At 44.5% G+C, this 25,582-nt stretch overlaps 2 protein-coding genes across 6 annotated transcripts in view; one reads left to right on the top strand and one right to left on the bottom strand.

Annotated features, from left to right (window-relative positions):
- Nucleotides 1–21,464, bottom strand: part of LOC126481617 (cytoplasmic protein NCK1) — an 83,137-nt gene extending 61,673 nt beyond the window's left edge. For 2 of the 5 annotated variants that reach the window (XM_050105496.1, XM_050105500.1), the window contains exons 1-2: nt 21,117–21,464; nt 19,053–19,270 (exon numbers count right to left, since the gene is read on the bottom strand). In XM_050105496.1, coding sequence (XP_049961453.1) covers nt 19,053–19,161 — 109 coding nt within the window. In that variant the 5' untranslated portion in view covers nt 19,162–19,270; nt 21,117–21,464. Of the gene's footprint in view, nt 1–19,052; nt 19,271–19,472; nt 19,758–20,875; nt 20,931–21,116 lie in introns of those variants that run through there. The other 3 variants (XM_050105497.1, XM_050105498.1, XM_050105501.1) reach the window with 3 other exon arrangements.
- Nucleotides 21,465–21,471: 7 nt separating this feature from the next.
- The window catches only part of LOC126481618 (integral membrane protein 2C), a 33,867-nt gene continuing 29,756 nt past the window's right edge, over nt 21,472–25,582 (top strand). The window contains exons 1-3 of the mRNA XM_050105502.1: nt 21,472–21,670; nt 21,847–22,026; nt 22,120–22,245. Of these exons, the coding sequence (XP_049961459.1) occupies nt 21,584–21,670; nt 21,847–22,026; nt 22,120–22,245 (393 nt within the window). The 5' untranslated portion in view covers nt 21,472–21,583. The remainder of the gene's footprint in view (nt 21,671–21,846; nt 22,027–22,119; nt 22,246–25,582) is intronic.

Genomic DNA, 25,582 nt, shown 5'->3' with positions numbered 1-25,582 from the left:
TCCAGAGATGGTTTACTGATGGCCTCTTTCGCCAGGCGGTCAACATATTCATTGCCCGGGATACCAATATGACCAGGGGTCCACACAAAGACCACAGAGCGGCCGCAATGGGCAAGAGTATGCAGGGACTCCTGGATAGCCATCACCAGACGAGAACGAGGGAAACACTGGTCGAGAGCTCGTAAACCGCTCAGGGAATCGCTACAGATAACGAAGGACTCACCTGAGCAGGAGCGGATATACTCTAGGGCACGAAAGATGGCGACCAGCTCAGCAGTGTAAATGCTGCAGCCATCCGGCAAGGAACATTGTTCGGAATGGTCCCCTAGAGTTAGCGCATAACCGACACGAACAGCAACCATCGAACCGTCAGTGTATACAATGCCAGAGCCTTGATACGGGGCCAGGATGGAATAAAAGCGGCGGTGGAAGGCCTCTGGAGGGACTGAGTCCTTCGGGCCCTGTGCCAAGTCGAGCCGAAGGCAAGGGCGAGGAACACACCATGGGGGTGTACGCAAAGTGGCCCGAAAAGGAGGTGGAACAGTGAAAACCCTAAGCCCGGAGAGAAGCTCTTTGACGCGGACCGCGATCGTACAACCTGGCCGGGGCCGACGTTCTGGCAGATGGACGACCGATTGCAGGAACAGGAGACGATAGTTGGGATGCCCGGGAAAGCTAAAAACATGGACAGCGTAAGCGGCCAGTAAACGTTGGCACCGTAACCGCAGGGGAGGGACACCTGCCTCCACTAGTATGCTGTCCACAGGGCTGGTCCGGAAGGCACCAGTGGCAAGTCGTATTCCGCTGTGTAAGATTGGGTCCAGCACCCGCAATGGAGACGGGGATGCTGAGCCATAAGCCAGGCTACCATAATCCAGACGAGACTGGATTAATGCCTGGTAGAGCCGTAACAGGGTAGATCGGTCGGCGCCCCAGCTGGTGTGGCTCAAGCATCTCAGAGCATTTAGATGCAGCCAACATGCCTGTTTAAGCTGCCGAATATGAGGCAGCGAAGTCAACCGGGCATCAAAAACTACACCCAAAAACCTGTGGGTCTCCACCACAGCAAGAAGTTCACCATCAAGAGAAAGCCGCGGCTCAGGATGGACCGTTTGGCGCCGGCAGAAATGCATAACGTGGGTCTTGGCAGCCGAAAACTGAAAACCATGTGCTACAGCCCAAGACTGCGCCTTGCGGATTGCGCCCTGTAGCTGACGTTCAGCAGCTGCAATGTCAATATAGCTATAGTAAAGGCAGAAGTCGTCAGCATACAGGGAAGCGGAGACAGAACTTCCCACCGCTGCAGCGAGACCGTTTACTGCAATTAAAAACAGGCAGACACTGAGGACAGATCCCTGTGGTACCCCGTTCTCCTGGACTCGGGAGGAACTATGGGAGGCTGCGACTTGGACGCGGAAGGTACGATACGACAGAAAATTGCAGATAAAGATCGGCAGAGGGCCATGAAGACCCCATCCATGAAGCGTAGAAAGGATGTGATGACACCATGTCGTATTGTAGGCCTTCCGCATGTCGAAAAAGACAGCGACCAGGTGCTGACGGCGGGCAAAGGCAGTACGGATGGCCGACTCCAGACTCACCAGATTGTCAGTGGCGGAGCGGCCTTTACGGAACCCACCCTGAGACGGAGCCAGAAGGCCCTGTGACTCCAGTACCCAGTTCAACCGCCAGCTCACAATCCGTTCAAGCAACTTGCAAAGAACGTTGGTGAGGCTAATGGGACGGTAGCTGTCCACCTCCAAAGGGTTCTTCCCAGGTTTCAGAATGGGGATAACAATACTTTCCCTCCATTGCGACAGAAACTCACCCTCAACCCAAATGCAGTTGTAAAGGTCGAGGAGCCGTCGCTGGCAGTCCACTGAAAAGTGTTTCAGCATCTGACAGTGGATGCTATCTGGCCCAGGAGTGGTATCAGGACAAGCGGCGAGGGCACTGCGAGATTCCAACTCACTGAGTGGAACATTGTAAGATTCAGGATGGTGGATGCAAAAAGAAAGGCTCCGACGTTCCATCTGCTCTTTAATGGAGCGGAAGGCCAGTGGGTAATTGGAAGAAGCGGAACTCAGAGCAAAATGCTCTGCCAAGCTGTTGGCAATTTCGTCGGATTCTGTACAAACTGCTCCATTCAGTGAGAGCGCAGGGATGCTGACAGGGGTCCGATAGCCATACAGGCGTCGGATCTTGGCCCAGACCTGCGATGGAGAGACATGGAGGCCAATGGTGGACACATACCACTCCCAGCACTCCTGCTTGCTTTGGCGGATAAGGCGGCGGGCCCGCGCACGCAGACGTTTGAAGGTAATGAGGTGTTCAATGCAGGGATGTTGCTTGTGACGCTGGAGCGCCGCCAGCGATCTTTAAACGCTTCAGCGATCTCAGGCGACCACCAAGGCACAGTCCGTTGCCGAGCGGACCCAGAAGAATAGGGAATGGCAGATTCGGCGGCAGTAACGATGCCCATGGTGACCGTTTGAACCACCGCATCAATGCCATCATTAGAGAGAGGCTCAATAGCGGCAATGGAGGAAAACAAGTCCCAGTCAGCCTGATTCATTGCCCACCTGCAAGGGTGCCCAGAAGACTGACGCTGTGACAGTGACAGAAAGATCGGAAAGTGGTCACTACCTCACAGGTCGTCATGTACTCTCCATTGGACAGATGGTAAGAGGCTAGGGCTGCAGATCGGAATGTCAATGGCGGAGTACGTGCCATGCGCCACACTGAAGTGTGTGAAGGAACCATCATTTAACAGCGAAAGTTCGAGCTGTGCCAATAAATGCTCAATGGAGGCACCTCGACATGTCGCCACTGACCCACACCACAGAGGGTTATGGGCATTGAAGTCGCCCAGTGATAAGAAAGGTGGCGGTAATTGGGCTATCAGCGCAGCCAGGACATGCTGCGCGACATCACCCTCTGGTGGAAGGTAAAGACTGCAGACGGTAACAGCCTGTGGCGTCCACACCCGAACAGCGACAGCCTCTAAAGCTGTTTGTAGAGGGATAGACTCGCTGTGAAGAGAGTTAAGGACATATATGCAGACGCCACCAGACACCCTTTCATAAGCTGCCCGGTTCTTATAACAACCCCGATAGCCACAGAGGGCAGGGGTTCGCATTGCTGGAAACCAAGTTTCCTGAATAGCAATGCAGAAGAAAGGGTGAAGGCTGATAAGCTGTCGGAGCTCAGCTAGATGGTGGAAGAAACAGCTGCAGTTCCACTGGAGGATGATATTGTCCATGGCTGAAAAAGGCGTGAAGGGACCAGGAAGGCAAATTACGCCGCTGGGTCACCTGCTGCCTCCGATGGGGCACCTGGGCGACTGGTGAGATCAAGGTCCTCAGCGGACGCAAGAATCTCCACCACATCCTCAGATGCAGAGCTTGTAGGTAGCAGTGGAGTAGGTGCCACCGCAGGTCCCTTGGTCTTACGGGTCTTCAGTGTCGTTTTGTCTCGCTGTTCCTTTGGTTGCCGTTGCTGAGAGGGCTTATTGGAGTCAGTCTCTGGGACCGAAGACGATCGCGAAGCTCGACGACCAGCGACATGTGGCTTCTTCAGCCACTGGTTGGTGTCTGCTGTGCCGCTGGTAGGAACCTGGGAAGGGAGTGACCCAAGGGATCCCTTCCGAGCGAGAGAAGCCAAAGAAGACTTACGCTTCTCCGGCTTAGAAGTGGGGACCTGTGTCCCCGGTGGTTTAGTGGGTGCTGCTCCCGAGGTAGATAGTGTGGGAGCAACAGTGAGAGAAGGGGCCCCCATCGTCAAGGGGGCAGGTGAGGTCCTCTGACTCTGAGAGCTGACTGTTTGTGTTGCAGCTAAAGGAGCTGGAGCAGGAGTGACAGTTGAGGCATAAGATGCCATCATGCGCACGGGATGTACCCGTTAAAATTTCCACTTAGCCTCAGGGTAAGTCAGTCGGTCCAGGGTCTTAAATTCCATGATTTTGCGTTCTTTCTGTAAGATCCTGCAGTCTGGCAAGCAAGGTGAATGAGGCTCTCCACAGTTGACACAGATGGGAGGCGGAGCACATGGAGTATCGGGATGAGATGGGCGTCCGCAATCTCGACATGCGAGGCTGGAAGTGCAGCGGGAAGACATATGGTCGATCTTCCAGCACTTAAAGCACCGCATTGGGGGAGGGATATAGGGCTTGACGTCACAACAGTAGATCATCACCTTGACCTTCTCCGGTAATGTATCGCCCTCGAAGGCCAAGATGAAGGCACCGGTAGCAACCTGATTGTCCCTCGGACCCCGATGAACGCGCCGGACAAAATGAACACCTCTACGCTCTAAGTTGGCGCGCAGCTCGTCATCAGACTGCAAAAGTAGGTCCCTATGGAAAATAACACCCTGGACCATATTTAAATTCTTACGTGGTGTGATGGTAACGTTAACATCCCCCAACTTGTCACAAGCAAGTAACCTGCGTGACTGGGCGGAGGATGCCGTTTTTATCAAAACTGACCAAGAGCGCATTTTGGACAAGCCCTCCACCTCCCCAAACTTGTCCTCTAAATGCTCTACAAAGAACTGAGGCTTCACGGATACGAAGGATTCCCCATCAGCTCTGGTACGGACGAGATACCTGGGCGAATACGTGTCACTGTCATTCATTGCCTTTCGTTTCTCCCATGGTGTGGCCAGGGATGGGAACGATTTGGGGTCATAAATGTTACCTTTAAAATGAGCCCTCGAACACTTAGAGACTGCTGGCAGCTGGCCACCAGCGAGAGTCGATGTACCACGCTTCATTGCGGGCCATCCACCCTGATGCCACCTACTCCGACCAAGGGCTTTCCCCACGGGTGCCACCCAGCCACAGCAAAGGCCACCTGGCAGGATGGCCATTGCCGGGAGTCCCGATGCCCCAGGGAGATGGGCATCTACTCCTTGGCATACGTGGGGAGTTAAAGGCGCAGGCATCAGTAGAGCGATCCCTGTGTTGTCAGGGGGCTACAACCAACAGGGTACATGGCGGCCCCACCACAACGTACTGGCTACCGTGCTGGATGTTAGGTAACATGTGGTCCATGGTCACCGTCAGTGCAGAAAGAGACACTGCACAGTGCAAGGTGTAATCTGCACGCAGGAACGTAGTCATGCCCAAGAGATGGAGCGCGGGCAGGACTGCAATTCAACGGCGAATAAGCTGGCGAAAGGTCTGATCGCAAGATGGACACAATGCACCAAGTAAGGCGCCCTTCCCCAATCGGCTCGCTCTTCGGAAAATTTTGAGAGATGGAGGTCAAACCCAACAGGGGACCATCACATAAGGCCGAAAAGTTTGAGACTCCTTTTAGTCGCCTCTTACGACAGACAGGAATACCGCGGGCCTATTCTAACCCCCAACCCGCAGGGGGTCGCAATTTATTTCTGGGAAGTGTAGACCAATGTGCGCGCCATAAAAGAGCAACATGACAACATAAAACACTCTGTAGATCGGCAAAGGGAACCATGCAAACAGCAGGCTGAGAAAGAGAGACTGCAGCCTTGGCCGCTATATCAGCCACCTCGTTTCCACAGGTACCAACGTGTCCTGGGATCCACAGGAATGCCACAGAGATGCCTCCCAAGTGGAGCAAGTGCAGGCAGTCCCGAATCCAGTGGACCAGAGGGTGGACAGGGTAAAGAGCTTGGACACTGAGGAGAGAGCTGAGCGAATCTGAGCATATAATATACTGTACCTGATGATGGCGACGGACGTATTGGACAGCCTGGAGAACAGCATAAAGCTCCGCAGTAAAAACCGAACACTGGTCGACAAGCTGAAATTGATTAGAGGTGTCACCAGCAATATAGGCACTCCCAACACCAGATGATGTTTCTGAGCCGTCAGTGTAAATAAAAGTGGCATCCTTCATTTGTGCGCATAGAGCAGCAAATGCTCGACAATAAATGAGAGAAGGGGTACCATCCTTGGGAAGCTGACAAAGGTCACGAAGCAGGCAGGTCCGGAGGCAGAGCCAAGGTGGTGCTGTATCCCCAGTTGTCAAGAAAGTTTTAGGAAAGTGGAAGTAGCAGTTGACGGAAGCGAACTACCCGTGGTGGTAGAGAGGAATGGCGCCCTGCATACCCTAAATCCAAGAAGGTGTCGAAAAAAAAAGGTCACGGGCTGGATTAGCAGGAATGGAAGACAGATGGCTATCATAACGACTCAGAAGGACAGCTCGCCAATTGGACAGCGGAGGGTTGGCAGTCTCAGCATAAAGGCTTTCTACAAGGCTGGTGAAAAATGTTCCAGACGCTAAATGCAATCCACGGTGGTGGACAGAGTCGAGACACAGAAGAATACATGGCCAAGCAGAGGAGTAAACTATGCTTCCATTGACCGATTTCAGCGCACTAAGGCGCAATATAGGCAGAGAAGGACCACTCGGACTGCTCCCCAGGAGGTACCATTCAGAACACTGAAGGTTTTGAGGGATCACAGACAGTAGGCCGAAAAATAGGAAACGTGGGAGGACCAGCACAATTTTCTCTCAAACATGAGCTCCAAGAATTGAGCGACATCTGCGAATGGGAGGTTGACAGGGCCTAGATGTAGGGAAGGCAGAAGAAACTCCGTACAATGCCAAAAATTGATACAAACAATTTTACTGGGGGAAAATCTGAAGCTCCAAGAGTGGAGGTGATCGAGACATCCTTGAAGACGTTGTTCATGAAGGCTGGTCCGTTGAGAGCTGTAGTAAAACACAAAATCGTCCACAAAGAGGGAATCCGAGACATCGGGAAAGAGACAATCTGTAATTGGATTTATGGCAATGGCAAACAGTACAACACTTAGCACAGAGCCCTGGGGCACGCCGTTTTCTTGGGAGAAAGTACGGGAGAGAGTAGTGTTCACACACACTTTAAATGTGCGCTATGTCATAAATTAATGAATAAAAAGGGGTAGCCGACCTCGAAAGCCCCAAGGGAACAGTGTGCGGAGGATGCCTGTCCTCCAACAGGTATCGTATGCTCTCTCCAGATCAAAAAATATTGCTACTGTTTGGCGTTTCCTGAGATAATTCTCCATGATGTAAGTGGAGATAGCAATAAGATAGTCAACTGCAGAACGATGCTTTCCGAAACCACATTGGGCAGCAGCAAATGTAGACACCTTTTCCTTCAGTCTGATTTCCTGAATAAGCCATTCAGCTTAGAAAATGGGGCAATCTCTAGAGGAAACAGTGTGGTCGCCCATACAGTTGATGCAACGGGGGATGGAGGTGGACAATCACCCTCATGGGCATCCTTGCTACACGTAACGCATTTGGCCAGCTTGGAATATGAGTGCCTGGTATGATTAAACAGCTGACACGGATAGCAACGCATAGGGTTGGGGATGTAGTAAGGGCGAACTGAAATTATCTCATAGGGCGCTTTAATGTTCGATGGAAGTTGAACTCTGTCAAATGTTTAGAAGGTAGTACGGGTTGGTACCAAGTCCTTGTCAACCCTTTTCATGACTATGTACAGCCGTTACGCCCTGGTCAGACAGGTAGTTTTGAATTTCCTCACTGGGCAATCCGTCGAGTGAGCGTGTATAAACCACCCCGCGTGACGAATTTAAAGTACAGTGCCCTTCTACCCGGACAGGGAAGGTGTGTAGCAGTGAAGTTCACAGCAATTTTTGTGCCTGGAGGGCAGTGGCTGTTTCTAACAACAAGGTGTCATTTTGTAATCAGGAACAAGACTTTACAGGATCTGCAATTGCATCGACACCTTTCTGAACAATGAAAGGGTTGACTGTGGAGAATTCTTGACCTTCGGCCGACCGAGAAACAACAAGGAACTGTGGCACTGATGGAAGAAATGTCCGTGGCTGGGACTCATATAACTTTCGCTTGTGAGCAGAAATTGTAGACGTAGAGGAAACCATTGTGGAAGCATTCCCCATGATTACCGGTGTCTCCGATGGTGTGCTCCTTCCTTGTGGGGGCCCCCCTCTGAAGGCACTCCCACCTTAGGTGATTGTTCACACCTCAGGTCACATCTCCCGAGAAACGGACGGAGGGACCAATCGGCACATTCGGAAGGTACCAGCTTGGGTAATCACCCCTCCCTGGGCCTGGCCGTTACCATAGAGTACGTATGTGTCCTACCTGTCTACCCGGGGCTGGGAATTACGCGTTACCCTGTCACCGGCTACATGTGGGTCGGCCTTCAGACACGCACAGGGAGGAAAGAATGAGAAAGGGAGGACCAAAGAAATGGAAAGAAGAGGGGTCTTAAACACCTCAGTGGAGAAGAGGGTAAAGAGAAGAGGCAAGGAAAGGAGAAGGACAAAGGGAGGGCAGAAGCCTTTCCAGCATAGAAAGCAAAGAAGAGAGACTATGTCTTACAGTTATATGCGTCCATCTCCAGACATAAGCATGAAACATACCCCCATATGGGGAGAAGGGAAAGGGAAGAGGTGGAGGTGGGGGGGGGGGGGGGGGGAGGATTGGAAATGGAAGGTATGCAGCCCGGAAAGGAAAGAGAGCCGCACTAGTTCGGGGTCCCGTGCTCGCCACGCACGTATCCACAAAAGAGTTGTGGACCCCCTGGGGGGGGGGGAGTGTATATTTTGTCTCCTTCCATGCTCCTGAAGGTTCACCTTCTTATTAATAATTAATAATAATAATTAATAAATTAATTAATTAATAATTGCTTGCAGTGCTGTGAGAGGGTTGGGTTGGGTTGTTTGGGGGAAGAGACCAAACAGCGAGGTCATCGGTCTCATCGGATAAGGGAAGGATGGGGAAGGAAGTCGGCCGTGCCCTTTCAAAGGAACCATCCCAGCATTTGCCTGGACCGATTTAGGGAAATCACGGAAAACCTAAATCAGGATGGCTGGACGCGGGATTGAACCGTCGTCCTCCCGAATGCAAGTCCAGTGTGCTACCACTGTGCCACCTCGCTCGGTACAGTGCTGTGAGAGTTGTCACTTAATGTAAATATGGTTCCCTTCCCTCAGTGCCTATCTTCTGCTTGGACCTTTAAGCTGACTGACAGCACAGCCATTACTAAGCCAGAATTGCATGAAGGCTCTATAAAAGTAGAGCAGATGAGTTCTGTTTCCCATATCTTGTGACGAATATTAAAATACTGAGATCATTCAGGGGTGCCAATTACTGGAATATGAGACTAGGTACTTTTAGAATTTATAAATGCCCCTCAATCACAATTCCATAATGGTAAAAAAACATCGATCATACGTACCTACATATGTACACTGATTTCAATCAAACATGGTACCTGTATCACTTACTCCTTGGAAATTATCACTGTGGGTAAGAACCACCTAACTATTAGAGGGGTGTGGGGGAAAAAGCAGTGTAGTCGACAATGCACGAATAGCCTTACTTCACTTGTTTAGTATTTAAGAATGAGAACGCTTGGTGACTTGGAACAAACAAGTCTACACACAATTTCAAAACTTTACAGAACTTTTTCGCAATGACAACCCTAAAAAATGATGAGAGGAAAAAATATTATCACTTATCACATTTTCGCTGCTCCTGCATTAAAACTGCCTCATGAAATAATGTTTTAATTTATTACTTCTTTACTGCGAACTGCACTCACAATCCATTTCACAGATAGTATTCAAGTATGTTGCTGAATGTACCTACACAAATATACCATTGTACAACACACAGTTCAGGAGATTTGACATCATAAACACAGACGCATGACAAACTGCCACATCATAACTGATATTTTAATTTATTATTTATTTTCTACTAACCTTATTCATAACACATTCTGCATACATTAGCCACGTATACCACTGGATGTACCTGCAAAATTATATCATTGTACAGCACTTGGGTCAGAAGGTACGATGTCGTAACCACTGAGATGCATTAATATGAAACTTCAGGGCAAAATTCACTAGATATGCAGGTGAAACATGTATACAAATACATGTGAAACAGGTTAAATATATCTGACATGAGAAAAGCTCATCCTAATCCCCTAGAATGATTTCAACGAAATTTGGTACACATAAGTTATGATCTGGAAAGAAATATTGTGGGAGTAGGAACCACCAGCATCCTATTGAAATGAGCAAGATAACATGGTGAGAGAAGGGTGAGGAGGAGGAGGAGGCGGGAATGGATAGACAGCAAGGAGGAGGGAGGAGACAGAAACAGGAGGGGGAAGAGAATGGCAGGGTGGGCAGGGAGGGAGGGGGGGGGGGGGGGTTATGGAAAGATGGAGGGCAAAGGAGGAGATGGACTAATAGAAGATACCAGGTACTCAGCTAGTCTACTTATAATTTCTCAAGTGAATTTTCCCTTCGATACATATATTGCATATAGCTCTGTCAAAAACTTGTTTCAAACAATGGAAGTTACAGGACAGAAAAATGATATGGAAAGGATAGATTGCTACTCACCACACAGAGGAGGTGCTGAGTTACAGACAGGCACAGTAAAAAAAGAACACTAAATATATCTGCAGCTTTCAGAGAAAGTTCTTCTTTAGTAGTAGAAAACACACACACACACACACACACACACACACACACACACACACACACACGGCCACTGTCACCAGGCACTAAGACCCAACTGTGATCACATCTTATGTGAGCAGCAATCTACCTGGATGGTGTGTAGCAGGTTTAAGGAGGAGGCATAGGGTTGGGAGAGGAGGGATGGTATCTTAATAGTGAGGGAAAATGCTAGTGTGGCCTTTGGAAGCATGCAGGGATGAGATGGAGAATGGATAGGGCTACTAGGTGAATTAAATTCATTGATGACATCTTCATGATCTGGACCGAGAGTGAGGATACCCTATTCACATTCCTCCAGAATCTCTACATTTTCTCCACCATTCACTTCATCTGGTCCTCCGCAGCCCAACAAGCCACCTTCCTTAACATCGACCTCCACCTCAAGGATACCTCCATCCACACCAGTCCTACCAACCATCAACACCACCTCCACTTCGATAGCAGCCATCCATTCCATACCAAGAAGTTACTTCCATACAGCCTAGCCATCAGAGGTCAGCCAAATATGTCGAGGGTCACAAAGAAACTTTCAAAAACTGAAATTACCCTCCTAACCTTTCCAGAAACAGATCTCACATACCTTGTATGACCAGTCACCAACCATCCACCATATACGCCCAGTCTGGCCAAAAAGGAGCATTCCTCATGACACAGTAGCACTTAGGGATGGAGCAACTGAGTCACTTTCTCTACCAGGGTCTGGCATCTCTCATCCTGCCCTGAAATGATAAATATGCTCCCCAATAAGAGGACCATCCCTCTCACATGGTATTTTGTCATTCACACTCTGTACACAACATCCTTGTCTGTCCCTATTCCATACTTGCTTCCAAACCTTTGCCTCGTGAATCATGTATCTGCAATAGACCTACTTCCCACCATCACCTACTCCATTCCTGTCACTGGCATCTCCTATCCCATCAAATGCAGAGCTACCTATGAAAGCAGCCACCTGATGTACAAACTTAGCTGCAACCATTGTGTCGTTATCTACATGGGCATGACAACTAACCAGTTGACTGTCCACTCAAATGGCCACAGTCAAACTGTGGCCAAAAGACAGATGGACCAGCCAGTCAGTGAACAGGCAGCCGAACATGATGCGCTTCACTTTAATGACTGCTTTAGAGCATGTGCAATGTGCGTGGGGTCCCCCCACCAACACCAGATTTTTTAAACTGTGAAGGTGGGAGCTATCCCTACATCTCCTTCGTTTCCATAATCCACCTGGCCTGGCCTCAACCTTCGCTAGTCTCTGTCCTTGAACTGTCTCTCCGCCTTCCAGCTGGCCTCAGCCTTCGCTAGTCTCTGTCCTCGAACTGTCTCTCCGCTTTCCAGCTCCCACTACGGTACACACATGGCTTCTAACCTGCCTAACCTGCAACTACTAATACTTCCCTCTTCTCCAATTCCCTCCCACCTCGTTCCCCTCCCCACCACAGCCTCCCAGCACCACACCTAGCAACCCTGTCTCTAACATGTAGCTGCATGCTCCCACCAGCATCTTCCCTAACCCCCTAAACAGCAATCCCTACCACTCCCAACACTATGCCACCTCCTTACCTCCATTACTCACTCAAGGTAGACTGCCGCTCATTTCAGACAGTGGCTGTGTGTGTGTGTGTGTGTGTGTGTGTGTGTGTGAGTGAGAGAGAGAGAGAGAGAGAGAGAGAGAGAGAGAGAGAGAGAGAGAGAGTGTCTTTGTTGTGTGAAAGCTCTCCTTCTGACGAAGGAATCTGCCTATAAACTGAAAATATTTCTAGTGTTCCCTTTCATTGTGCCTGTCTGTAACTTAATAACTTCCACATGTGACAAGTTGCAGTTTACCCTTTCCATCTTCTTGTTAAAATTTTATATTACTATTGTCTACCCTTTCTTCTAACCTCATAACTGTTAGCTGCAACAGTGCTATGGTTGCTGAACTGCTGGAACAAGCATAAATACAAAAAAAAAAATCAAAATACTATCCACGAATAACAGATACTAAATGCAGCTGCTGTCAGGGATGATTAATCATTAACATCCATGGCAGAAACTACCACAGTTCAAATTTGAGACATACAGTGGGCAGCCATTTACATGTTTAAAATCCAGTATGTTATGCTTGATGGTGAGTGTTCATCAGAGACAAGGATATCATCAGGGGTGCCCCAGGGAAATGTGATAGGACCACTGTTGTTCTCTGTATAGAAGATGACTTAGACAAAACTTCTGCCTGTTGTGATGAATGGCAACTAGCTCTAAATGTGGGCATTTTAAGTTAATGCAGACGAGTAGGAAAAGCGAACCTGTTATGTTCATATACAGCATTAGTAGTGTACTGTTTGACACATGCCACGTCATCTAAATATATGGGCAACTTCAGTTTATTGGAAGAATTTTGGGAAAATGTGGTTCATCTGCCCAGGAGATTACATATAGGACACTTGTGTGGTCTATTCGTGAATATGGCTAGAGAGTTTTGGTTCTGTATCAAGTCGGACTGTCAGAGGACATCAGAGTAGTTCAGAGGTGGGCTTCTAGATTGTTACTGGCAGGTTCGATCAACACTTAAGTGTTATGGAGATGCTTCAGGAATTCAAATGGGAACCCCTGGAGAAGAGGCAATGTTCTTTTTGAAGAACAGTACTAAGAAAATTTAGAGAATCGGCATTTGAAGCTGACTGCTGAATGATTCTACTGCCACCAACATACACGGCACATGAGGACCCTGAAGATAAGATTCGAGAAATTAGGAGTTGTACGGAGGTATACGGACAGTCGTTTTTTTCTCGCTCTAGTTGCGAGTGGAACAGGACAGGAAATGACTAGTAGCGGTATAAGATACCATCCAACATGCACCATAAGATGGATGCACAGTATCGATGTAGATGTAAATGTAGATGTAAAGTAATCTAACAGAAACATGTTGAATCAAACTAAAATACAAGTAAAACTGCAATAGTAGGGACTGTATAATGGGAGAGAGCTGTCCCCATAAGCCCTACATATGGAGCTATCTGATGCCATTACATCTTCGAGAAATATCACAAGCATTCTCATTCTCAAGATTGCTGAATGCCTCATTCAGATGAGATCTTTGATGGAAAGCTTGTAGTATGGTCATCCGCAAGCTTCTCAGGTTTTCAATTGTGGAATGATATCTCCTCAAATGTACACTGGAAGTGAGTGAGAAGTAGTGCAGGGTCTAAGATTAATTCAATGCAGCAGTTTGCTACCTGCTACAAAGTATGTTGTGCGCATTCTTAGTATAACACTATGACCACTACAGATGCTTGAGGAAAGAAATTAAAATACATATTTCCAAAAGGTGCGGTAGAATCACTTTTACCATAACATTTTGTAAAAGATTTTTTTGTCGCCGGTGAAATGTCACATATTACAGATAATGCTCAATTAATCACTCACATGGGGAAAGAGCAGCTGTACACTTCAGTATTGGTGGTACTGTAATCCCAACTGATCCTCCATGAAAGCTGGATTCTGGTTGGTGGAAGGAATAATTTGAGTAAAAGAATTCACCATGGGCTGTAGATGTCCCTCTGGTTCGGATGGAGCTGATGTGCTCACTGTAGTATTAATATGTTACCTTGCTCTTCTACTCAATGTCATCCCAACGGCCTCAAACACAAGTATTTGTTGTGATGTTCACAGCAATTGGTCTGTACTTAAATCTTCAATGAAACACACTTCCATCTTTGTAAAGAAGCACTCCACACCTCAACAGTGTACACACCTTTTTTAAGTGGACAACTGTCTGAGCTCTTTACACTTTTTGTACATGAATACTCTCTGGAGAACCAACTAGCTACTGTTAGAATATGTACTCAAAATTACGGATGACCCAGAAGTTTCAAAGCAGCCATAGAAAATATGGTCAACCCAGGCACAACTTTGTACAACTAAGCAAGCACAGCTTAGCTGGAATGTAGCATTGTCCTTGGAGGTTTGTTGCAAACTTTGTAGCCTTAACTACTACACACCATATCAGTGTATACTTCATTTTTAAGGTGATATTTATTTTAGAGATTACTACCATCACCGAAATGCAGTCAGTTGTGCGTAGATAATTCTTTCCAAGATACAGAATGAATGTACCACCATCACTCCAAACTGTAGTCACTCAAAATACCAAGCATTTACAGCCCTGTGGGTTAATTACGTGTAGCCACATATCATGAACCCTGTGCTCTCTGAAACATAGCCAATTAGGACTGGCCAAGCTCCTTAGAGTTAGCGCAACCTGGAGAGAACATGCAGCTTAAAGAACAATGAGTGCAGTGAGCATTATCCACTGCGACAATGCTGATGGTGCATCCCCAAAGAGGTATTCACCTCTGCCTCCAAACACTGATACATGAGCACCGAAACTTACAACAAACAGCCATATTCCATTCAAATGTGTATTACAGAGGTCACATGTGAGTAACATATACTTTGGCTGTCTAAGAAAATGTCCTGTGACAAGATGAAGACAATTTATCAACAAGTAAATGACATATTCACATAACTTTGGCATATAATGTACCAGCGTGTGCCGAGTGTTATGCAACCAGCAGTTTGAACCTTTTAATCTTGACAATCAAATCCAACCATTGCCCTCAATACATTGAATTTATTCACTTGTTTCTACAGTAGACTTCTCCGCAATCCTTTTTCTAAGCCTACGGACTTTACAGTTTCCCTCCTGAAACATTTCAAGCCACATGTTTGTTAGCATAGTGTTCAAATTACAGGATTCAAAGTTCATCTATTAAGGCTCATTTTATATTAATGTTCTGGAACTCTTCATCAAAGATCAATCAGACCATATATTAATTATTCCTACCCACATTTATGGCCGTAATGCTCCTTAAAGGGGTGTTTTCAGATTTCTGAATACTGACTAAATATTATTTACAATACCGTAGAGTTGCACCCTAGTTCAGCAATGGTGTGAAAGATACTTTAACAGCTGCATATGGGAAGCAACAGATGATTTGGCTACTGAGATCACTTGATTTAATCTGTCTGAATGTCTCCAAGCAACGGGAGATGATGCAGCTCAGGCATGTAAATAATCAAATCAAAGAAGGCCTTCACTGCAAACAGTTGCTATCACTATTACTGCATTCAGAACTTGTTAACAGTCATCAAACATAAGTGGCAATCAATGCTCCTAAAGTATGCCAATGAAGTGAAGTTATTAATTGCACATTCAAGCATCTCCTGCATATTTGACAACTTTTTGTAACACATTAAGTGTTCTTCTCTATCTTTTTCATTACCATTTTCAAGTACCACAGGCTGACATCAGGGTATATCTTGCTGTTCTAAGTATGTTTATGCAAGCATTTTCTACCTATGCCTTAAGCTGGATGATTTACACTGACATGCCAAAGAAACTGGAATAGGCATGCATATTCAAATACAGAGATATGTAAACAGGCACAATACGACACTGCAGTTGGCAATGTCTATGTAAGACAACAAGAGTCTGGCGCAGTTGTTTGATCGGCAGTTGTTCGATCGGTTACTGATGTTACAATGGCAGTTTATTAAGATCTAAGTGAGTTTTAACTTGGTGTTATAGTCGACACATGAGCAATGGGACATAGCATCTCCGAGGTAGCGATGAAGTGAGGATTTTCCCATACAACCATTTCACGAGTGTACCGTGTGAATATAAGGAATCCAGTAAAACATCAAATCTCTAACATCACTGTGGCCAGAAAAAGATTCTGAAAGAACTGGACCAACAATGACTGAAGAGAATCATTCAACGTGACAGATGTGCAACCCTTCCGCAAATTGCTGCAGATTTCAATGATGGGCCCTCAACAAGTGTCAGTATGCAAAATAATCAATGAAACATCATTGATGTGGGTTTTCATAGCCAAAGGCCCACTCATGTACCCCTGATGACTGCACGACAAAGCTTTATGCCTTGCCTGGGCCCATCAACACCGACATTGGGCTGTTGAAGACTGGAAACATGTTGCCTGGTCAGACGAATCTAATTTCAAATTGTATCCAGCACACAGACGTATACAAGTATGGAGACAATCTAAAGAATCCACGGATTCTGCATGTCAGCAGGGGACTGTTCAAGCTGGTGGAGGCTCTGTAATGGGGTAGGGCACGTGCAGTAGGAGTAATATGGGTCCCTTGATACGTCTAGATACGACTTTGACACATACGTAAGGATTCTGTCTGATCAGCTGCATCCATTCATGTCCACTGGGCATTCCAATGGACTTGAGCAATTCCAGTAGGATAATACAACACCCCACATGTCAAGAACTGCTACAGAATGGCTCCAGGAACACTTTTCTGTGTTTTAACTCTTCCGCTGGTCACCAAACTCCCTAAAAATAAACATCATTGAGCATATCTGGGATGTCTATCAATGTGCTGTTCAGAGGAGATCTCCACCCCCTCATACTCTTATGGATTTATAGACAGCCCTGCAGGATTCATAGAGTCAGTTCCCTCCAGTACTACTACAGACATTAGTCGAGTCCATACCACATCGTGTTGTGGCACTCCTGAGTGCTCACGGGGGCCCTCCACGATATTAGGCAGGTGTACTGGTTTCTTTCGCTCTTCAGTGTATTTTGCAATAGCTAGTATACACCACTGATATGCACTGGGATTGCAGGAATACAGTGCAGCTATTTTTGGAAAAATCATAATAAAATTGGTTTGACAGCAACAGACTACAAGTGTGTCATTTTTAGCGTAAGACAACTGTGAAGCAATGAACTACCTCCATTAATCAAAATTTAAATAACAGTTATAACAGTTGTGGTGAAATTAGACGACTTTCTTTTCAGAAATATTATTGTCAAACAGTAGGATTAAGAAAAATTCAAAATTCCACAAAATAAAATGAGACAGAAGCACATAACAATAAAGTAGCAACAAGCAAGAGAGAATCGTCCTTCAGGTATCTGAGGATTCTCCTAACGTTGTGTTCTGAGTACATAAATGTAGTTTACAGGAAGATGTAAATGATAAAAGATGGGCAAACGATATATTACTGGCTGAGCAACAAATAAAAAAAAAAAATCTCACATATCATGAATGGAACTCTTTTTTTTACCACAATAACGACTTTCCTTTCCTCTCTCAAACTATAAGCAGTAGTTCAACCGCAGTTTTTAAATATCAATAATTTATATGGAAAAATATTAGTATAATTAACACACTTTGAAATATTAAGTATTCTAAAATTTGTGATTTATAAAACTCAATTAAAATTAAATTTCAATGCTAAGTTAAAAACACAGAATTCTCTGGGATTTTATAAAATTCCCAGAGATTTCCCTAATTTTTCCAGATAAAATTTAATTCCCTTAGAATTCCAGGTTTTATAGAAGAATTGCCACCCTGCTTTCCCTTAATCTATTTCGTAACCGTTATTCCTCAACCTATTCGGTATTCACAAATTAAGTATATGAGATTTGGATGATCACTTTGTAGCTACAGTATACAATGCAGTCTAAATACTATTCAAAAACTACAAGAAAGACAAAGCTTCATTATGTTACTTCCTCCATGCTATCACTTACGAAATTCGTTTCTTTGAAACATCTTAGTGTATTTGTTTGAAAAAGGTCACCAACACAGAGGAAAATTAAACATGAAATGTCATATTGAAATAAATATGAATTGTTTAATACTTACCTTTGGGAGATGACACTTACAGTATAGCAGATTAAAACACACAAAATAACATCAAAGGAAGGCCAAAGTTACATGCTACAGCTTTCCTCTTGAGGATGAGAGCAAAGGAGGATGTAGACAGAGGTAACTGGAGGAGGTATAGGTCAGTCAGAATCTAGATTAAGAAATTTCTACACAATGCACAACAGAGGAAAGGGAGAGAGAACGTTAATGGTGTTTGGAGGCCAAGACTGGGAGTAAGCAAGCACTACACACCATATCCTTCATCCCTATCTTCCTTTCTCCCTCTGAAATGTGCCACCTCCTCTTTTTAAATCTTCCTAATTTACTCCTCTGCATTTTTAAATGAGGGAGGTGCTATAGTGGTATTTGTTTCCTTATGCTGCACACAGAGACTGGGCAGATCTTTCTAGCCATCATCACTTGCATTATTTGTACGTCACACATGCCCGTAAAACCTGTTTTGAGCAGGTGACAGATGAGTATGTGTTCAAAAGTTTAGTGTCTTGTATATGTTGCTGGTGATAAAATTAAGGCTCTAGACTTGCATTCAAGATAAATTAGTTCAAATCTACATATAGATTTAAAACTTTACTTTTTATTTCAAGAATCATGCAAAGCAAATGCCACGATGGCTCCTCTACAGAGGCCATGGCAAGTACCTGGTTGGCTCAGGCTTATGACCCACCACTAACAGGAAATTATATTCTTTTTTCCCTTGTGCTAGAAGTGATTTCAAACAAAAGGCCTTCCTTGACTGTTATTAAGTGTATTTCAGCTATGAATCTGCTGTTTCAAAAACAAACATGAAATATGTTAAAACAGAGAGAGTAAAAGAGAGAGATCCAACACAGAAAGTTGTAAGTTTCCATACCATGCCAAATAGCTGCCATGTAGTGAGGTGAGGGTCGAAAACTGTTTTTTGTCTGGCCAGCAGTAGCTTCTCTGGTGCCAACAGATTTCTGTGATCTTGCTTCCAGCATCACTCCTGCATCTGACTGACCTTAGTTTGTCGTACAGCAGCTTAACTTTTAAGCTGCAGTCACCTGATACAGTGCTTCTCAAATCCCATCTTGAGTAGACATGTTATTACTAGTGGATGCAAACCAAAAATTTAAAATGCAAACATAATAAGGCACAATCTTTTTTACAATAAACCACTGACCTACCTTCAAAATGAGGCAAGCACAAATCACAAATTTGTATACAATATAAATACAACACATTATACAAGTGGCCAAGCAACAAAATATGGGTACTTGATTATGTTTAAGCTGAGGTGGTTTGCACTTACACTTCAATAAAGATAGTTTGTTTGAATTGATTTTGTGACTCAAGAAATGTGAAAAGTGCGGTCACCATTTCTGCAGTATACTACTTTAGCCTTTTAGGACCAGGAAATGAAGCATATGTCAGGGAACATTGTATCAAGTATGCCTTTGGTAGTGTGTACGAGTGGTACAAAATTATGTATTTCCCTTCCAACAGATTACAATATAAAATTAGTCAGTTTGTAATGTAAATTTTTTTCTCCCTTTATTTAGGTTTAACAAGTTATCAAAATAAAGACAATTTTATAATATAAACTTAGGTATAGGTGGGCACATGTAACGATGTATATATTTCTGGATGTCATGTGTAACAACAGTTAAATGTGAAGACTGCAATTCAACAAAGCTGTTCATTCTATATTCACAAGGAACACATCAACGAGAAAACTTTATAAATAAACAATCAAGTCTTAAGAAACTTCCTGGCAGATTGATTCTGGAATCAAGTCTTAGAAACAGTCCGTGAGTTGTATTTAGGGTAGCTCAGTGACCACATAGGAAACAAATACAAAGTGGTAAAAATTGGTCTGGAGTGCTTTTGATAACCTAAATGTGTGTCCATTGTGAAAACTAAACTTTCAATGTGTCTGAATCATAAGTTAACAGTAAGTGCATGTAATGAGCTTTGACATGTCTAGAGGGAAAAAAATGAGGGTTACATGGCAAGCAATAGAGAGACACATGTTGAGAACTATAAGAGGAGCAGGTGCAACAGACAAATGGAGTGGGGAACAGGCTGAACTGGTAATGAGTTACGACTGTAACAAAAATGAAATTACTGTGATATTGCCTCCAGCAACACATCTGCATCTGATTGACCTTAGTTTGTAGTCCAGTAACTTACTTTGAAGGTGCAGTCACCTGAACTGGATTTATGGCCGACTGAATCGATGGCTAATGGACCAAGGAGTGTCAGATTTCAATAGACAACAAAAGACTTGGTGGCATAATGGAAGGAGGCCAGATGACATTAAAAATGGAAAAGAATCAAGGCAGGCTTTATTAGGCACTGCATTGCATATTATCCAAATACAGATGCTACAAAATAAATCTGCTTAGAAATTCTGTCAGTTGTATCTTCATTATACGAGTAGATACTGGAATATTCTGTAATAGAGTGCATGCAGTTAAATGTCAAGTTTACAGGAAACAGGTTTTTATTCTTCATATAAACAGTGTGCTAAAACAGATATGTAATGCAAACTGATGATGAATGTCAGAAGTGCGGTGTGCAGCAATACACAGCTATACAAATGTCACATTTAATTACTGCAGGTATCTAATGAAATGTATCCGATTTTATGGTGGGCCCAGAGGTCTCTAAGGCATGCACTGGTGATAAAGATAAGTTATAGAATAAACGTACCTCATAATCAGTTATACCAATATTCCATTCGTTTACGCACTCCAAATACCGACCACTTAATCAAAATGCAACAACAACTCCAAAAAAAAAAAAAAACATTTTATTGCAACTGCATAACAACTACGGAATGTATCTTGAATTAGAATTACACAGTGCTTTCATATTCCGTAATAAACAAACTACGAAACAAGCATCCATGCAATCATTTACTAGGAGCACCAATTTTATGAAAATATCTTACCAATCTTCAAACTTGACATATTACTATGACAGGCATAGATATTCTATAGACGCAGTTCTTTTAACTATAAGGTTGTCCGCCCCGATCGCTATGAGGAACAGTATTTAGGCTTGCCAGTCACATCTAAATTCCAGTCCTGTGTTCCGCCGCTAGCGTCATATGAAAAAGTCTTTCTCCCTCATACAACTGACCCTGTTGTGTTGTTATTACTTTCTAATTCAGTTTAAGATTCTGTGGTAATAGGACCACCCTACAACGATATAAATCTCCTGTATCCCATACAAAATAATTTCGCTTCACTAGTATTAAAATTTGGGCTGAGGTACTCGCTACGCGTTATTTCTTTGTCAATCCGTACAGCGCCACTGGTAACGGACGGGAGTATTGAGAAGCTGCCGAGATCGATGTGAGGATTTGACGTCTGTAGTGAAAACTTGACAGTTCTCGATCGTATTTAAGCAAGCAAAATGACTATTATCACAAAACCATTAAGTGAAAAAAAGGCAGACAAGAAGGAAGCTCCCTTAGTTATAAATGAAGAAATTGGAAACTACGTAAGTATATACCTACGGCTTGCTACGCTAAGGGCTCTGTAATGGAGTAATGAAAATGGCAACATGAAGAAAATTATGCGCAGTTATCTTAAGCTGATAAGCGCTGGTGGAATTGCAGAATGTAATATGAGCGTTCACTAGTACTAGAAATTTCGCTGATGAACATCTTGTTACAGCCCTCGAAACCTGATTTGGAAGGAGCTGCAGAAACAGAACCACAATACTTTGTTTTGCGTACTCGAGCGCGTAGAGTTTCAGCTGCTACAACAATATGTTTATTTCTAACTGCTCTGTTAGTAATGAGCATCGGAATCATAGCCGGAGTGTATCTCTACAGACAATTTGCAAGATCTCAGGTAATCAAACATTGGCCCTGAAACTGCTGCATTAGCCTATGTATTTGAAAATATGTTTCACAATAATTTAATTATACTGTAATTCGCTGTCAGGTGCAACGTTTTCGTGGTTGGTGCACAATCCCATATGAAGGTACACATGCCACAATGTATTTGGATGACAGAAGCAACCAAAACGTGAATTCAGATTCATATGTTGCAGATTCAGACTTGTTTGCTGTAAGTATTAATGGGAAATGTATATTGTCATAATCTAAATAATAATAAGAGGGAAAAGTCTGAGCATAAAACTTGTTCCATTTTTTTTGCAGCATTGCACATATCAATACGGTTAGCATGATTGTTGAAAGGAAATTATACATGTACATGGAAAAATACATATTAACTGGTAGCAAATAGGGGCAACCATTCCTGGGGGGAGGGGGGAGGGCAAGATTAGGAGCTACATTCCCCTCCCTTCCCCAGCACTCAGGGAAAAGAAGAAAGTATTGTAGTCAGGTGTTTTTCTTTCGAGAAAATAATTTAAAAGTCGGTATTATGCAGGTGTTTAACAGGATCAGAACTGTAAAATTTTATGGCTACTTACAAGCCACCATTTGTCTTCCAAAATGCATACTCCAGGGTTAGCCCCCCGCTACAAATTATCGTATGGGCACTGTTTGTAGCATATAAAATTATTTTAGATTAATGAGACAGAAAGGGCAGCAGAATAGTCCTACTTAATTCTGAAATGAAATTGCTATTTAATCTTTTGGTCATACGAAATTTGTCTAAGGTAAGGATTAGTTTGTGTATGGGGGGGAGGGGGAGGGTCGTTCTAACATGCTAATGCCTTTATTAGAGATATTCACTGACAGTGATGAGTTATGTTGCAATCACAATCACCTGAAAGACATTCCATGGAGAGGTACAGGAATGCTTCATGGGAATAATTGTTCAATTGTGTATGCAGTTTACAATCTGTGCCTGATCCTGTAAATTCTATGTTTGATAGGATGGTGATATTAGTTGGAATTGATGTTTAAGTTAGTGTAGGTTCTTCTGCACTAAGTGACGTCCTGGTCGTCGTATTGCTCACTGCGAAGGATAAGAGGTTTAAGTAATCCATTTAGAAATCTTTTTAAGGACACCATTGGTGATGATGGGACATTAAACACTAATCTCCTCCTCCACCAGATTTTGGACTGTCCGATACCTATAGCACGAAGGTGACTATAGTTGTTGCCATCATAGAACATACATATTACAGATGTTATATATTCATATCCAGTTTGTATAGTAAAATCTCTTTTGGGGGAGGGGGAGAAGATGAAAGGAGGAGGATTGGATTGTAGAGTATAGTATTTTATCCCTCTTCCACAACTTTAATTATGCATATATATTGAAATAATCAGCAACCATTTGCATAAAAGAAATTGTATTTCTTTATTCCACACTCGCAAATAATGTGATAGTTATAACCTTCTGAAGAAGGGCACTAAGTGCCTGAACTGATTACAGAAATAAAATCTTTATAGGCAACTGGTTATTTTGATATTGTAGATTATAGTATTCCATAAACTGGATGCCTTACTTTAAATGCGTGAGTGTTACCTAATATGTGTGTGTATATGTACAGCAAAATTGTCCTGCGAGAACTCAATATTCTGTTAAATGGAACTAGAAGAGTTAGCATTTATTGAGTATGTTGCCGTTGTACTTGGAGCCTTATCATGTGGTCTCCTTTTGGGGATTATAAAGTGTATTGTTGGATGTGCCGTTGTGGGCAGGGGTAGTGGAAGGGGGCCTTTGGTAATAATGAAAATGTCAAGATTGTCTTTGATAATATTAAGAAACGATTGAGCAGGTTGGGGGTGGGTTACAGTAAAGTGCTGCCTGGGGGAGCATACAGGGATGAGGTGGAGAGAGGGTAGGGCAGCTAGGTGCACATTGGGAGGTGTGATGGCGGGGGGAGGGCATTGACAAAAGAGAGAAGTAAAAAAGACAGTGGACAGTATGGCAATGGGCACCTGCAAGCCACCAATCCTATGCCAACAAATTCATGGGTCATCCAATGGAATCGTTTCTAACGGCCCAGAATACCAAACCCCTCATCTGGTTCCGAATCATTGTTGACATCTTTGCAATCTGGATTGAGGGCGGGCACACCCTATCCATATTCCTCCAGAACCTCAACAGTTTCTCCCCCATTCGCTTCACCTGGTCCTCCTCAATCCAACAAGTCACCTTCCTAGAGGCTAACCTCCACCTCAAAGGTGACTACATCAGTACCTTTGTCCATATCAAACATACCAACCACCAGCAATACATCCATTTCGACAGCTGTGACCAATTCCATACTAGTGATGGGCAGTCCCTCTCAAAATAACCAAGGCTCTTGTTGAGACCTTCACAGAGCGTAATTACCCTCCCGACTTTGTACAGAAACAGATCTTCCTTGCCTTCTCTCTCTCTCTCTCTCTCTCTCTCTCTCTCTCTCTCTCTCTCTCTCTCTCTGTCTCCATCTCCATTCAACCCCCCCCCCCCCCTCCCACCTCCCAAAGTTCCACAGTCCAACCACAGAGGAGCAGTCCCCTTGTGACTCAGCACCATCCAGAACTGGAGCAAGTGAACCACATTCACCACCAGGGTTTTGACTATTTCTCGGCGGCATGCCCTGAAATAAGGAATATCCTGCCCGCTATCCTTCCCAATCCACCCACAGTAGTATTCCACCACTCACCGAACCTACACAATATCCTCACTCATTCCTACACAACCCCTGCTCCCAGCCACTTGCCTCGTGGCTCATATCCTTGTAATAGTCCTAGATGCAAGACCTGTCCCATACATCCTCCCACTACTGCCTACTCCAGTACAGTCATAAGCATCACGTGTCCCATCAAAGGCAGGCCTTTGATGGGAAAAATCAGTGATTTTAAGCTGCAGTCACTGTGCTGCATTCCATGTGGGTGTGACAGCCAACAAGCTGTCTGTCCGCATGAATAGCCATCGACAAACTGTGGCCAAGAAACAGCTGGACCTCCCAGTTTTTGAGCACAGTCTTCTTCATTTTAATGTCTGCTTCACTACCTGTGCCATATGGATCCTTCATACCAAAACTAGCTTTTCTGAATTGCACAGGTGGGAACTCACCCTGCAATATATCATACGTTTCTGTAACTCTACTGGCCTCAACCTTCGTTAGTCATTGTCCTTACTCATCTAGCCCCTTGCCTATTTACATTCCAGCACTACACAACTCTCCACTCCACCATCACACCCACAGTCTTCTTACTTCCCTCCCTTTCTGCCACACCCCTCCCTCCGTTTAACTTCCTCCCGACTGCAGCTAGCTGCCCCACCTTCTCTCCATCTTGTCCTTGTATGCTCCCACAAGCAGCACGTCACTGTTCCCCACACCTTCCTCACGCCAACTTTCTCCTTACCCCCCACCACCCAGACTCCCATCATGCTGTTCGCAATCTGGCAACCAGAGACTGTGATCATATGTGTGAGTTGCGTTTGTGTGAGAAAAAGACTAATATGCCTCCACCAATATGTTTGCTAACACGTA

Source organism: Schistocerca serialis, chromosome 5, assembly GCF_023864345.2.
Source record: "Schistocerca serialis cubense isolate TAMUIC-IGC-003099 chromosome 5, iqSchSeri2.2, whole genome shotgun sequence".
Lineage (NCBI taxonomy): Eukaryota > Metazoa > Arthropoda > Insecta > Orthoptera > Acrididae > Schistocerca > Schistocerca serialis.
This window is presented reverse-complemented; position numbering and strand designations above follow the sequence as displayed.